Source organism: Leptodactylus fuscus, chromosome 6 (genome assembly GCF_031893055.1).
Source record: "Leptodactylus fuscus isolate aLepFus1 chromosome 6, aLepFus1.hap2, whole genome shotgun sequence".
NCBI classification, from domain to species: Eukaryota; Metazoa; Chordata; class Amphibia; order Anura; family Leptodactylidae; genus Leptodactylus; species Leptodactylus fuscus.
Genome location: NC_134270.1, coordinates 16,604,592 through 16,621,086, shown reverse-complemented (window position 1 = coordinate 16,621,086; position 16,495 = coordinate 16,604,592). Strand labels below are relative to the sequence as shown.

Below are 16,495 nucleotides of genomic sequence, written 5' to 3'. Positions count from 1 at the left end.
GCGCAGGCGTCCAACGTCAAGCCGAAGAAGGAGGGGGAGGATGCAGAAGAAGATAGAGGCGGCACTGGAGTCGGTTTTTGAACAGCAATGGGGACGCCCCCATCGCATCTCCTGCGCTGGGGCCCGCCCCCATCGCTGCGAGAGAACCAATTAGCATACCGGTACAAACCAGTATTTTGAAACGAATGGCACGGCGGAGAGCACTTTCAAAGGTAGGAGAAGAATAGCCTTTCTAAAGGCTATTCTGACGTGTTACCTAGAAAAAAAAGTTTTTTAATGGTAGAATCCCTTTAACTACTTACCAGGCACAGTGCCGTGCATTGTATAATGGCAGTGCTTGGTATTGCAGCTCAGCCTATTTATTTGGATGGGACTGAGCTACAGCATGACCATGTGACAGTAGGCCTCAGAAGAGGCAGCGAAGCTCAATTTCATAATCCTGGAGAATCCCTTTAATTTGCACAAGATTAAATTGGCGCCCTACAGTTCGTTATGGAGTGGTCTACATTCTGGATCTAACTTCTCTTCCAGAACCCCATCAGGCGCACAGACCCAAGGATCTGATGTCGCCCACTGCCACGTCCGCAGCATATCCTGCATGATTCGCAAAAGCACATAGTGGTCTGGATCCCCGGCGAGGTTCCTGACCTCGCTAGGATCTTTAGAGCGGTCGTAGAGCTCCCAGCGATCTCTATAATAATAGTTATGGAGCGTCTTGAACCAGTTCGTGGGCCGGCCCGATACCGTTCTGTTCAGCAAATCTTGAAATGTAGGAGATACATAAAAATCTTGATCGATGGGGAAGGGCATCCGGAAATTCAGATTGTGTATAAGCAAGTACTGCATGTGCTGGACGGACCTCATGGGGTAGTACATGGTGATCTCGTGATGCGACTGACTGCCAAACACGTCGGTCCAAAGCTGTTCAGATTCTAGAGCCGGAAGGAGAGACTTTCCAGAAAGTTTCACAGTCTTATCGAATAACTTGTAGTCGGGATACGGAACGGAGAACCAATCGAGGACAGTGGGCGTGATGTCTGGCCGAAAAACAATCAGATTACATACAGAGGTTAAAACTGAAAAGCCCTTTAAATTAAAGGGATCAGGTTTAAAGGGGTTGCACCAAGTTCTTAAGATCTATGTCTAGTGTCTTACCGAGAAGACTTGCGAAGGACTCGGTGACTTGTCCCGAGCATCGTGGGCAACCAGGAGATGAAACCAGTAAGGGCTCGGCTCTTCCTGACCAGTACAGGTTTGTGCGGCCATTGGGGAAGGGAATGCCGTTGTCAGAGGAGAATATTACAAGGGTGTCGTTGTCACGTCCGGCGCTGCGCAGTTCATCCAGAATAAGGCCGATACCTGCGGAATAGAAGCAGATACATATAGGCAAGATGGACACCGAAATGAGCAGCTCTAATATTACTATAATATATACAGTCTGCAGGGCCTGGACCCCAAGGCCTTCTTTAAAGGGAATGTGTCACCAACTCTTTATTTATTAAAACCAGGCCATGATCATGGGGGCAGCCATCTTGCCTGAGCTTCTCTTCTGCTCTAGAAAAGGAATCCGATCATTAAAATGCAATTTTTTTGTGACTAAGACATAGGAATAGCCATAAGAAAGGCTATTCTTCTCCTACCTTTAGATGTCTTCTCCGTGGCACCGTTTGGTAGAAATCCCGGTTTTCATCGGTATGCAAATGAGTTCTCTCGCAGCACTGGGGGTGGGCCCGAGCGCTCAAACAGCACTGGGGACGTCCCCAATGCTGCGAGAGAACTTTCCAGCGCTGGGGCCACACAATGGTTCAGTCGTTAACACTGCAGCCTTGCAGTGCTGAAGTCCTGGTGTTCAAATCCCACCAAGGGCATAAAACCATCTGCAAGGAGTTTGTATGTTCTCCCCGTGTTTGCATGGACTTCCATCCCATATTCCAAAGACATACTGATAGGGAAAAATGTACATTGTGAGCTCTATGTGGGACGCACAATGCCGCCGTTTGGTAGAAATCTTGGTTTTCATTGGTATGCAAATGAGTTCTCTCGCAGCACTGGGGGCGGACCTCAGCACTCAAACAGCACTGGGGGCGTCCCAAAAGCTGCGAGAGAACTCTCCAGCGTGGACTCCATCTTCTTCAGGAACAGCCTCTTCACGCGTCTTCTTCTGACGCTGGGGGTCAAACTTCTAGGCCTTGGGCAGAGCCGACTGCGCATGCCCACAGGCCACAAGAGAATGGCCGATTACTTACTGTGTCAGCGACCATTTTACTTGTGGCCGGCGGGCATGCGCAATTGGCTCTACACGAGGCCTGAGGCCTAGAAGTTTGACCCACAGTGCCGGAAGAAGACGTGTGAAGAGGCCGTTCCTGAAGAAGATGGAGGCGGTGCTGGAGAGTTCTCTCACAGCATTGGGGACACCCTCAGTGCTGTTTGAGCGCTGGGCTCCGCCCCAGTGCTGCGAGAGAACTCATTTGCATACCGATGAAAACCGAGATTTCTACTGAACGGCGGCACGGAGAAGACATCTAAAGGTAGGAGAAGAATAGCCTTTCTTAAGGCTATTCCTATGTGATAGTCACAAAAAATTGCGTTTTAATGATGGGATCCTTTTAACAGCATTTAGTGATCCGCTTTACAGCACAGTCTTGGCCATAGGCAGCAATAGTCTGGAGCCGACTCATTAAGGTCTATCGGAGAGTTTTCTAGACATGTTCTGAGCAGGGAGAGGGAGGAGATAAGGCGGATTCTGCTTCAAATTCAGCATCAACTTCCTAGGTGTGAACACTGCCCAATTCTGCTGTTTTGGTAGCAGTGTATGTAGGACTTCTATTTATGCATGTACCAATATAAGACAAACCTATACAAGTCACAATGTTGGGCCAATTCCAGATTTCTACGTTTTGGTATGTCGGAGAAAAAAAAAAATTAACAGGGAACTGAAATCCGGATTAAATATGTGGCCTTTGATGTTGTAATGTCTCATGACTGAGGGCCGAGACGTTCTACCTGTCAGCGATGGTGAGGCTAGATCCCCCTAAACTGTGGGAAAGAAAATCCTAAACGGCACAATAAAAAAAAGAAGAAAAATTGTGAGAAATTCTTTCCCCTGTGTTTTGCCATATCGAGGACACACACTATGGCGGTATAACTGGGTGTCAGTCTCCAGGGATGTAGCCTTATTTGTGTCAATGATGATGAGATGTCTCTGCTCACTCTTCTCCAGTCTATACAGGAAAGCTGACAAGGAAAATATCAGCTTATAGCGCCTATATACCTATATCAGCTTATAGTGCCTATATACCTATATCAGCTTATTGCACCTATGTATAATCGGGTTTTATTGAACATTTTTGCATAAAAACAAGAGAAACACATGAAAAGGAAACACTGGTCGGCAAACCAGGCACGCGGGCCCCAAACAGAATGAAGTGACACGGGGGAACTCCCCAGCCCAGAAATATACAGTACCGGAAGGGCCGCGCAATATCAGTACAAGGAAAAGGGTACCACAAAGACAGGCCAAAGCCAGTGAAACAAAAGAGTGGGAGAAAAGAAAACACAGCGACAATCACTATGTAAGAACAAGACAACCAACATGAAACGAGACAAAGCACGAACGGGGAGGAGAAGATAGGAACAAAGGGAAAAGGGGGCAATCAAGAAGAAGCGAGGGGAGGAAAGAGAAAGAGAGGCTAGAGACTAATCATGAAAAAAGCTTATTGCACCTATATACCTATATCAGCTTATAGTGCCTATATACCTATATCAGCTTATTGCACCTATATACCTATATCAGCTTATAGTGCCTATATACCTATATCAGCTTATTGCACCTATATACCTATATCAGCTTATAGTGCCTATATACCTATATCAGCTTATAGTGCCTATATACCTATATCAGCTTATTGCACCTATATACCTATATCAGCTTATAGTGCCTATATACCTATATCAGCTTATTGCACCTATATACCTATATCAGCTTATAGTGCCTATATACCTATATCAGCTTATTGCACCTATATACCTATATCAGCTTATAGCGCCTATATACCTATATCAACTTATAGCGCCTATATACCTATATCAGCTTATAGCGCCTATATACCTATATCAGCTTATTGCACCTATATACCTATATCAGCTTATAGTGCCTATATACCTATATCAGCTTATTGCACCTATATACCTATATCAGCTTATTGCGCCTATATACCTATATCAGCTTATAGCGCCTATATACCTATATCAGCTTATTGCGCCTATATACCTATATCAGCTTATTGCGCCTATATACCTATATCAGCTTATTGCACCTATATACCTATATCAGCTTATAGCGCCTATATACCTATATCAACTTATAGCGCCTATATACCTATATCAGCTTATAGTGCCTATATACCTATATCAGCTTATAGCGCCTATATACCTATATCAGCTTATAGCGCCTATATACCTATATCAGCTTATAGTGCCTATATACCTATATCAGCTTATAGCGCCTATATACCTATATCAGCTTATAGTGCCTATATACCTATATCAGCTTATAGCGCCTATATACCTACCGTAAGATTTTCCGTGATCACGGTTGTTATGGGAAAGAATGATCGGGTATGTTGAAGTTCAACATGCCCAATCCTTGCCTTGACAGAAGGTCCAGCACCAGAGTTGTCTGGCAGGAGGTTTCTCCCCTCACATTGTGGTGAACACATGCACACTCGGCTGAGCCCGGCATACATGTGTAGGGGTGAATGGGTGACAAAAACATCAGCTGTTGGCCAAATGAGTATTAGTCTGACAGTTTTTGAAGCTGTTTGGACCCCTTCGTTGGCCCTGCTTTTGCGTTCCCCGTTCTTCTGATGGCTGAAGGTCCCAGCAAGCTGACATTTATTCCCTCGCCTATGGCATAACCTGTTTAAGATGCAACATCACGTGCTAAAAATTGAGCCAAAATTTTGGCACAATTATATTATATATAAACATAGCTATAGCTATTATACTGTTGGGTCAAAGAGAGTCCAGGAGAGGTGATCGAACATAAAAAAGTGTTACTCACCTCTCCTGGGCTCTGGCGGGACTCCCTGCTGTCTTTGGTGGTTCAGGCTGATGTTAGTGACTGCTTGGGCCTGTGACTGGGCGTGCGCAGTCACATAGCATTGTGATGTTTGCATCTATGCGTCACAAAATCACAATTACAGGCCTCAACTGTCTCTGACGTCAGTCAGAAGCGCTGAAGACAACAGTGAGTCACGCCGGAGCCCAGGAGAGGTGAGTACCACTGGTTTTTATGTTTGATCCCCTACCCCGGGCCTCCGATCATTATACTCTGAGTCTGGAGAGCGTATAATAGCAGTTCTGATTTGGATGTAGATTCGGAGGCAGCTAGAACCTCACAAATATAAAAACTGAACAGAAATGACCAATGTGAACAAAATCACGGTATCCTGGCGGCTGTTTGGTTTCGGTCACTTTTCGATTTTTCTGTGCCCATATTTCTTCACCTGCCCCATTTTATACAAATTCCTCGTTGATGAAGTAAAGGCCATAAAGCAGGACATGTGACTAACCTTGGTCCATGCGGCCAATGGTTGTATACTGCGCCGCCAGGTCAGCCCTCGCACTAGGGGTGTCTGGAATAAAATAGGGAACCTGCAATAGAGATAAAATAGTTATTGTGGGGTATCCAAAAACAGTGGCCTTTATGAAAGAAGGGTGACCTCTTCTTAAAGGGGATGTTTTATGTCCTCTAAGATGTGCCATGTTATATACCATTGTAAAGCGGACTGTGCACATAATTCGGTGCATTTTCGGTTTTGTAGGTATCTGCTCCGGTTCTAAGGGTATTGTTGGTCTTTGGTACTGATATCACTGTAGTGTCAGAGGGGCAGGCCTTATTGACATCATCACTGGGCAGTACAAGTCTATAGAAGTGTTTTGTCTTTGGGATAGGTCATGAATATAAGATCATTTGGCGTCTGACACCCCCACAGATCATCTATTCTCCGATTATGTCACATCTTTATAGTGAACAGAGCCAGAAGCAGACAGCTCCCATCCACTGCGTACTCTGTGTGCTGGGTAACTGCAGTTCAGCTCCCAATAAAGTGAATAGGAACTAAGCTGCAATAGCGTGGCATAGTCAGTACACAGTGGACATGGCCATCTGCTTCCAGCTCCATTCACTGCATAGTTCTGAGAACAGCTGATCTGTGGGGGTGCTGGGTGTCCGACCCCTGATGATCTGATATTGATAGCCTATGCCACTCCCCTTTCACTATAGTAGTTACTGACACCGGGAGGTTGTCGAACAGCAGATCTGTGTAGGCCCAGGTGTCAGACCCCCACAGACCTATCCTAAGGATGAAACATGCTTTAGAGGCCAGAAAGCCCCTTTAATATAAAATTGCACCTTACCATCTAAGCAGTTTGCATGGGGCACACCAACAATCGTCCTGATATAACCCACATACTATACATATACACTATGTAGATGCTACAAAATGCTCAGAGCAGACCTGGACTTCGTCAGGTGTATAATATTGGGGTGTCCAGTCCGGGATTCTGCCCATACCGGGTTCACCATTTCCAAACTTCTCACAGAAAGGGCCGTACTGAGGCTGGGAGTGTCCGCAACGGTGAGGGTCATGGAAGGCAACGTACAAGAAGAACGGTCTGCACGAGAAGAAAGTGGAAAGGGAGACATATTGAAAACACGCCTGCACCTATAAATGAGCGACACATACGGTGAGGGCTCCCCAATATCCTCTGCAGCTGATATAGGTTTATTCTGTAGGTCTTGTAAGGAAAGCAAGACCCCAGGTCTTCCAAGCCGGAAGCAAGACCCCAGATCCAGATGGATTACACCCACGAGTCCTCACAGAGCTTAGTTCAGGTACCTTTGTCCATATAGGACGGACTCTCCGTGGCAATACTTAGTTGCAGGGTGAACGTTAGGGCCTGTTTTCTACCAAAATGTCAATAAGTAAAAGCCTATAACAAAAATGATCCCCAAGCACTCTGGCTGCCATTTATGGGGCGTGGCTTGTACTCATGGGTGGAGCTTACACAGAAAACACTACTGACATAAACAGTTAATTTTCACCTTTGGTCTTGGCTCTGCAAAAACTTCCTGACCAACAACTTGATGCGGGTTATGTTGCGGCCCACTTGTAGTACGGAGCTGTTCTCTTCTGTGTAGGCAAAGTCAAAGGGGTAAACGGTTTCGGGCCCCACGTGTTTTTTTCCAATGATACCTTTAACACATACAAAGGGGGATTGGAGGTTTCAGCATTTTACATCACGACGGACGTTCGCTTTACGGCTTCTTTATACCTGTCCTGATACCGGCCTGGCCAAGAAGCAACGGCAAACTTCTGACGTCATCGAAAGAGTTGAAGTGGTGGACATCTTGGTGGAGGCCGTACATACCATTCTGATGCTGCAGATACAAAGCAAAACGCGTCAGCAGATGTCAGAAAAATCTGCTGCAAACCTGGAAGAAATTCCACTACAGTAACCAGCGGCTGATCTTTGCATTTCTGCTGCTGATACACCATGATGTCAATCTTTGTGAGGCCACCCAATATGGCTCCCAGGATTGTAATATTGGTCACCTAACATTAGGATCTGCACGGGACTGACACCCAGGACCACAGCCTCGGGGGAACAGCACAGCCTTCACTGTACATTGTGCCGCACATTGAGGGCAGGGGGCATCACTAGGAAAGACTGAGCCCTCCCTAGATCTAAAGCACTCTTTCTTGGCCCCATATGGTGTATTGCCCTTTTATTGCCCCCCATACAGTATACTGCGCCCTTTAATAGTCACCAACACAATAAGTGGCCCCATTACCTCTACACAGTATAATATGCTCCACATATGTCCCTGCACAGTATAATATGCTCCACATTGGCCCCTGCACGGTATAATATGCTCCACATTGGCCCCTGCACAGTATAATATGCTCCACATTGGCCCCTGCACAGTATAATATGCTCCACATTGGCCCCTACAAAGTATAATATGCTCCACGGTGGCCCCCAGACAACTCCTGTAACTAAATGTCTTTGACCTGTAAAAAAATAAATAAATAAATACTGCACCAAAAAAAGCACATGTATTTTTCCAATATGGTTTTCCCTGCACACAACTGCATAGTGTGACCACGCGCTATCATTTGGGGAGGGGTGTGAATGATCTGTTCTGATGAGTATTTGTTCCGCTCTCTCCTCCGGTACATGGGGCAATGAGTGGAAATGACCCCCCCCCCCCCCCATATAAAAGGCCCCTTCTGGTCATTGGTTGTTTCCTTCAGTAGGCCATGAAAGGTTTTCTTTTTAATCACATTTTTGCCCCCCCCTCCGCTCGGTCACCTCGCCCCACAACCTCTGCAGTTTTCTTCTCACATCAGACATAACATGAGATGTTTATTCAAAAAACAGGATATGGAAGTGTCACGAGTGTGAATTGTGCAACCGCTCCCCAGCACCAAATCTGCTCCTGTCCAAGGCTGCAAATCCTGAGAATGCGAAAAGCTTCAGAGCGTCTTATAGATCCCAAAAATATTCAGAGAAAAATCTGTCACATTCCTGGGGATCATTCCTGTCTCCTCAGCAGAGACTTGGGGACCCTCTATATAATGTGCTCAGTGACCCTCTCTATATAATACCCAGTAATCCTCTGTATATAGTGCTCAGTGACCCTCTGTATATAGTACTCAGTGACCCTCTCTATAAATATACAGAAAAGGGATCTTTACATTTAGAGCGTCTATGAAATGTCAAACCCCAAGAGGAAGCAATGGCAGGCACAATACAGAAGGCGGCCCCTCACTTCCATATTGGAAGAATGCTTGTGCTTTTTGGTGCAGTTTTTTTTTTTTTTTTTTTTTTTTACAAGTCAAACACATTTAGTTCAGGGGGCTGTCTAGAATTTGGAGCAGCCTAGGTGCTGGGGCTCGCTGTGCTGTGGGGTTCACGTGATCACTCGTATCCTCAGCGATTGCTGGAGAGGGATCGGTGACATCACTCACATACATCGCCTTACCAGCAAACACTGCGGCCGCCCATTCTGGCGCACCAAGCCGGAACATTAGTGAAATGGGACAGGACCAGACAACATATAATCTCATGTGTATGGGAGTCAGAGAAAAGAATGATGGGGCAGATCGATCTCAACATGTCCAATTCCTTTGTTCTCAATGGAATTAAATCACCAACAGGACTGACAGCAGCTTTCACAAAGGCGGGGGTCAGAAGAAATGACTGACGGCTGAGAAAGCGATCCCAGGGGAATCAATGAGCAGCCAAATACCTGAAGTAAAAGCCCCCCCCCGTTCCTGAGTAATCAACGTTGTTAGATTCAGCATATAATATGCTATTTAGTCTCTGTACTGTCAGGTGGGCCGTCCCAGACTATCTGCTCCAGCCTGGGACCGCCCATCTGACGGTAGAGCATCATTAGCCTATTGGGTGCTGAAACGAAAAGCATTGATGGCTCAGGAACGGCGGGGGCTAGAGAAAAGGATCCAACTGTGGCAGAATCAGTGGTGGGGAACCTATTGAAGGCTGCAAATACTTGCTAAATCCGTCACCTGAGGCAGGCCAGACAGGATGGATCCCCTACTAGGAGAACAGCTGCTGACGGACGTGAAGGCGTTCTTGAAGATGACGCTTCTCCTCGCCAGCGCTCTGAGGTGCGGAGTCTGTATGACGGTGTTATTATACACGTCGCTCTCAAAGCCGGCATCATCACCTGAAAATGGAGAAAGGGTTAAAGGGAACATCACAAGATTTTGGGCTTCTGGATGAGAACAGAATTATAAAGAGTAATATAAGGATTATTCTTTGTTGCTCAGTTGCGGTATTACGAGGAGCTGCCACTCCGGTCCTATAACGTGTATAGCCTCCAGATAACCCCTTTAATAGGGCCCTTTAATACAACTGCTGTGCTTTGCTGTGTCCTGCCATAACAGACCATGTTTTATTGTCATCGCTTTGCCTTTATCCACCATCTCCTTGTTTGTATTACACGTGTGACTGCACATTCCCTGGTCACGGGTGCGGACAATGGAGTGTGATGTCACCTGAGGTCTGTACTGTGATAAGCATCTTATTATGGATATGGAAATCGGCCTTAAGTGCACTGGGGGCGGGATTAGAATGGCAAAATTTGCATAGGTCACAAAATCTCATTCACTGGTAAGGGGGCAATACCAGGCGGCAATTTTCGAGCACTTTTGACAATCATTAGTCAGATCTCGCCAATCAGACTCCGCCCCCAGTGCACTTACATTGCTGCACCAGTCTGCTCCTCTTAAAGACCCTTACAGAGCCTCATGATTGGTTTGAGAGGCATTTCGGACCTGACACACTCCCTTTAAGAGGTATTTTTGGTGCTCGTATACCTCGTACACCTTGTGGATTTTCCTCAGATATAACAGCTTAATCGTAAACGGCCACCCGACACGGATCAAGTTTGGAAGTGGAATCCGTCACAAAATCTGCTCCAAATGACGACGTGTGAACAGGGCCTAAGGGTGACCCATAAATGATATCCTGGTCTGGGGCGCTCCCATTAGAGCCTGTTCACACTGCGTCTCCGTAACCGCCAAGCCTTGTAGCCATCTGTGACGGTGTCCGCCATGTGTTGTATGTAACCACCAAGCATTGCGCCCCCTGTGGGTGTAACTTGTAACTCATGTCTATGGCTACCTGTGCGCCTGCTGATGTGGGGCCCTGTACTGGAGCAAAGGGCCACACACAAGCACATCACAGATCAGATGCCAGATGTTACAGCGCCTCCTAGCGGCCACAATAGGAATAGACACCAATAAACTGAAGATACTACAACTCCCAGGATGCTCAGTCCGATCACGTGACTCTAGTAAGAGACTGCCCGCTGTGCAGATGGTGCGGCACTCACCGACTATTAGCAGCACGTTCTTGCTGTCCGTTACCAGCACCGAGCACAGGAGCCGCAGAAACAGCGGGAGCAGCGAGAACACCAGCGGGGGCGCCATGGACGTCACCTCATCGCTTCCTGCCGGACACGCCCCAGGGGTGGTCATGTGACTACAGGCTGGACACGCCCCCTCTGAGAGGGAGAAAGAAGCGCCGGGTCGGTGAGTGCCGGGATGTCCCTGCGTATATGGCATAGCGGATAGTATATATACCCCTATACAGATATATACACCCATATACTCCTATATACCCATATACACCCCTATATACTCCTATATAACCCCTATACCCCTATATATACCCCTATATACACATATACACCCCTATATCCCTATATATACCCCTATATATACACTTATATATACACCTATATACCCATATACACTCCTATATACATAGCCGGGAATAAGAATAATGCAGCACTTCCAGGCTCTCTGCCGTATTGCTTCATATCAGGGCACAAGTGTAGCAGAGCTGAATTTGTAATTGGGTTGTATAGTGCTGGGTAATCTGTAATCCTGTGATGGATGTGACACAGTCAGCTCAGCTTCATCACTACATCTGTATCTCCCCTATGTAATGTACTTATATGTAACATAGTCAGCTCAGCTTCATCACTACACCTGTATCTCCCCTATGTAATGTACTTATATGTAACATACTCAGCTCAGCTTCATCACTACACCTGTATCTCCCCTATGTAATGTACTTATAAGTGACATAGTCAGCTCAGCTTCATCACTACACCTGTATCTCCCCTATGTAATGTACTTATATGTAACATACCCAGCTCAGCTTCATCACTACACCTGTATCTCCTCTATGTAATGTACTTATATGTAACACACTCAGCTCAGCTTCATCACTACACCTGTATCTCTCCTATGTAATGTACTTATATGTAACATACCCAGCTCAGCTTCATCACTACACCTGTATCTCCTCTATGTAATGTACTTATATGTGACATAGTCAGCTCAGCTTCATCACTACACCTGTATCTCCCCTATGTAATGTACTTATATGTAACATACCCAGCTCAGCTTCATCACTACACCTGTATCTCCCCTATGTAATGTACTTATATGTAACACACTCAGCTCAGCTTCATCACTACACCTGTATCTCCTCTATGTAATGTACTTATATGTAACATACTCAGCTCAGCTTCATCACTACACCTGTATCTCCTCTATGTAATGTACGTATATGTAACATACCCAGCTCAGCTTCATCACTACACCTGTATCTCCTCTATGTAATGTACTTATATGTGACATAGTCAGCTCAGCTTCATCACTACACCTGTATCTCCTCTATGTAATGTACTTATATGTGACATAGTCAGCTCAGCTTCATCACTACACCTGTATCTCCTCTATGTAATGTACTTATATGTGACATAGTCAGCTCACCTTCATCACTACACCTGTATCTCTCCTATGTAATGTACTTATATGTGACATACTCAGCTCAGCTTCATCACTACATCTGTATCTCCTCTATGTAATGTACTTATATGTGACATAGTCAGCTCAGCTTCATCACTACACCTGTATCTCCCCTATGTAATGTACTTATATGTGACATACTCAGCTCAGCTTCATCACTACACCTGTATCTCCTCTATGTAATGTACTTATATGTAACATACTCAGCTCACCTTCATCACTACACCTGTATCTCCTCTATGTAATGTACTTATATGTGACACACTCAGCTCAGCTTCATCACTACACCTGTATCTCCTCTATGTAATGTACTTATATGTGACATACTCAGCTCAGCTTCATCACTACACCTGTATCTCTCCTATGTAATGTACTTATATGTAACACACTCAGCTCAGCTTCATCACTACACCTGTATCTCCCCTATGTAATGTACTTATATATAACATAGTCAGCTCAGCTTCATCACTACACCTGTATCTCTCCTATGTAATGTACTTATATGTAACACAGTCAGCTCAGCTTCATCACTACACCTGTATCTCCCCTATGTAATGTACTTATATGTGACATAGTCAGCTCAGCTTCATCACTACACCTGTATCTCCCCTATGTAATGTACTTATATGTGACACACTCAGCTCAGCTTCATCACTACACCTGTATCTCCCCTATGTAATGTACTTATATGTAACATACTCAGCTCAGCTTCATCACTACACCTGTATCTCCCCTATGTAATGTACTTATATGTGACATAGTCAGCTCAGCTTCATCACTACACCTGTATCTCCTCTATGTAATGTACTTATATGTGACATACCCAGCTCAGCTTCATCACTACACCTGTATCTCCTCTATGTAATGTACTTATATGTGACACACTCAGCTCAGCTTCATCACTACACCTGTATCTCCCCTATGTAATGTACTTATATGTAACATACCCAGCTCAGCTTCATCACTACACCTGTATCTCCCCTATGTAATGTACTTATATGTGACATAGTCAGCTCAGCTTCATCACTACACCTGTATCTCCCCTATGTAATGTACTTATATGTAACATACTCAGCTCAGCTTCATCACTACATCTGTATCTCCCCTATGTAATGTACTTATATGTAACATACCCAGCTCAGCTTCATCACTACATCTGTATCTCCCCTATGTAATGTACTTATATGTAACATACTCAGCTCAGCTTCATCACTACATCTGTATCTCCCCTATGTAATGTACTTATATGTAACATACCCAGCTCAGCTTCATCACTACACCTGTATCTCTCCTATGTAATGTACTTATATGTGACATAGTCAGCTCAGCTTCATCACTACACCTGTATCTCCTCTATGTAATGTACGTATATGTAACATACCCAGCTCAGCTTCATCACTACACCTGTATCTCCCCTATGTAATGTACTTATATGTAACATAGTCAGCTCAGCTTCATCACTACACCTGTATCTCCCCTATGTAATGTACTTATATGTAACATACTCAGCTCAGCTTCATCACTACATCTGTATCTCCCCTATGTAATGTACTTATATGTAACATACCCAGCTCAGCTTCATCTCTACACCTGTATCTCCCCTATGTAATGTACTTATATGTGACATAGTCAGCTCAGCTTCATCACTACACCTGTATCTCCTCTATGTAATGTACTTATATGTAACATAGTCAGCTCAGCTTCATCACTACACCTGTATCTCCCCTATGTAATGTACTTATATGTAACACACTCAGCTCAGCTTCATCACTACACCTGTATCTCCTCTATGTAATGTACTTATATGTAACATACACAGCTCAGCTTCATCACTACATCTGTATCTCCCCTATGTAATGTACTTATATGTAACATACTCAGCTCAGCTTCATCACTACACCTGTATCTCCCCTATGTAATGTACTTATATGTAACATACTTAGCTCAGCTTCATCACTACATCTGTATCTCCTCTATGTAATGTACTTATATGTGACATACTCAGCTCAGCTTCATCACTACACCTGTATCTCCTCTATGTAATGTACTTATATGTGACATAGTCAGCTCAGCTTCATCACTACACCTGTATCTCTCCTATGTAATGTACTTATATGTAACATACTCAGCTCAGCTTCATCACTACACCTGTATCTCCCCTATGTAATGTACTTATATGTAACATAGTCAGCTCAGCTTCATCACTACACCTGTATCTCCTCTATGTAATGTACTTATATGTAACATACTCAGCTCAGCTTCATCACTACACCTGTATCTCCTCTATGTAATGTACTTATATGTAACATACTCAGCTCAGCTTCATCACTACACCTGTATCTCCTCTATGTAATGTACTTATATGTGACATAGTCAGCTCAGCTTCATCACTACACCTGTATCTCCTCTATGTAATGTACTTATATGTAACATACTCAGCTCAGCTTCATCACTACACCTGTATCTCCCCTATGTAATGTACTTATATGTAACATAGTCAGCTCAGCTTCATCACTACACCTGTATCTCCTCTATGTAATGTACTTATATGTAACATACTCAGCTCAGCTTCATCACTACACCTGTATCTCCTCTATGTAATGTACTTATATGTAACATACTCAGCTCAGCTTCATCACTACACCTGTATCTCCTCTATGTAATGTACTTATATGTGACATAGTCAGCTCAGCTTCATCACTACACCTGTATCTCCCCTATGTAATGTACTTATATGTAACACATTCAGCTCAGCTTCATCACTACACCTGTATCTCCCCTATGTAATGTACTTATATGTGACATAGTCAGCTCAGCTTCATCACTACATCTGTATCTCCCCTATGTAATGTACTTATATGTGACATACCCAGCTCAGCTTCATCACTACACCTGTATCTCCCCTATGTAATGTACTTATAAGTGACATAGTCAGCTCAGCTTCATCACTACACCTGTATCTCCCGTATGTAATGTACTTATATGTAACACATTCAGCTCAGCTTCATCACTACACCTGTATCTCCTCTATGTAATGTACTTATATGTGACATAGTCAGCTCAGCTTCATCACTACACCTGTATCTCCTCTATGTAATGTACTTATATGTGACATAGTCAGCTCAGCTTCATCACTACACCTGTATCTCCCCTATGTAATGTACTTATATGTGACATAGTCAGCTCAGCTTCATCACTACACCTGTATCTCCCCTATGTAATGTACTTATATGTAACATAGTCAGCTCAGCTTCATCACTACACCTGTATCTCCCCTATGTAATGTACTTATATGTAACATAGTCAGCTCAGCTTCATCACTACACCTGTATCTCCTCTATGTAATGTACTTATATGTAACATAGTCAGCTCAGCTTCATCACTACACCTGTATCTCCTCTATGTAATGTACTTATATGTAACATACTCAGCTCAGCTTCATCACTACACCTGTATCTCCTCTATGTAATATACTTATATGTGACATAGTCAGCTCAGCTTCATCACTACACCTGTATCTCCCCTATGTAATGTACTTATATGTGACATAGTCAGCTCAGCTTCATCACTACACCTGTATCTCTCCTATGTAATGTACTTATATGTAACATACTCAGCTCAGCTTCATCACTACACCTGTATCTCCTCTATGTAATGTACTTATATGTGACATAGTCAGCTCAGCTTCATCACTACACCTGTATCTCCCCTATGTAATGTACTTATATGTAACACATTCAGCTCAGCTTCATCACTACACCTGTATCTCCCCTATGTAATGTACTTATATGTGACATAGTCAGCTCAGCTTCATCACTACATCTGTATCTCCCCTATGTAATGTACTTATATGTGACATACCCAGCTCAGCTTCATCACTACACCTGTATCTCTCCTATGTAATGTACTTATATGTAACATAATCAGCTCAGCTTCATCACTACACCTGTATCTCCCCTATGTAATGTACTTATATGTAACACATTCAGCTCAGCTTCATCACTACACCTGTATCTCCTCTATGTAATGTACTTATATGTGACATAGTCAGCTCAGCTTCATCACTACACCTGTAT

General features: G+C 44.2%; 2 protein-coding genes across 2 annotated transcripts in view; one reads left to right on the top strand and one right to left on the bottom strand.

Moving 5' to 3' along the window:
* Nucleotides 1-293: 293 nt before the first annotated feature.
* SGSH (N-sulfoglucosamine sulfohydrolase) lies at nucleotides 294-11,060 on the bottom strand. Its single transcript, XM_075279411.1, has 8 exons — nucleotides 10,931-11,060; nucleotides 9,600-9,760; nucleotides 7,339-7,444; nucleotides 7,109-7,259; nucleotides 6,522-6,678; nucleotides 5,574-5,655; nucleotides 1,156-1,359; nucleotides 294-1,037 (listed from the first exon to the last, which is right to left on the bottom strand). The coding sequence occupies exons 1-8, from the start codon at nucleotides 11,025-11,027 to the stop codon at nucleotides 481-483; spliced, it is 1,515 nt and encodes a 504-aa protein (XP_075135512.1). The 5' UTR covers nucleotides 11,028-11,060; the 3' UTR covers nucleotides 294-480.
* Nucleotides 11,061-11,091: 31 nt separating this feature from the next.
* SLC26A11 (solute carrier family 26 member 11) overlaps nucleotides 11,092-16,495 on the top strand; it is a 63,762-nt gene continuing 58,358 nt past the window's right edge. The window contains exon 1 of the mRNA XM_075279409.1: nucleotides 11,092-11,129. The gene's annotated coding sequence lies outside the window, so the exon portion shown is untranslated. The remainder of the gene's footprint in view (nucleotides 11,130-16,495) is intronic.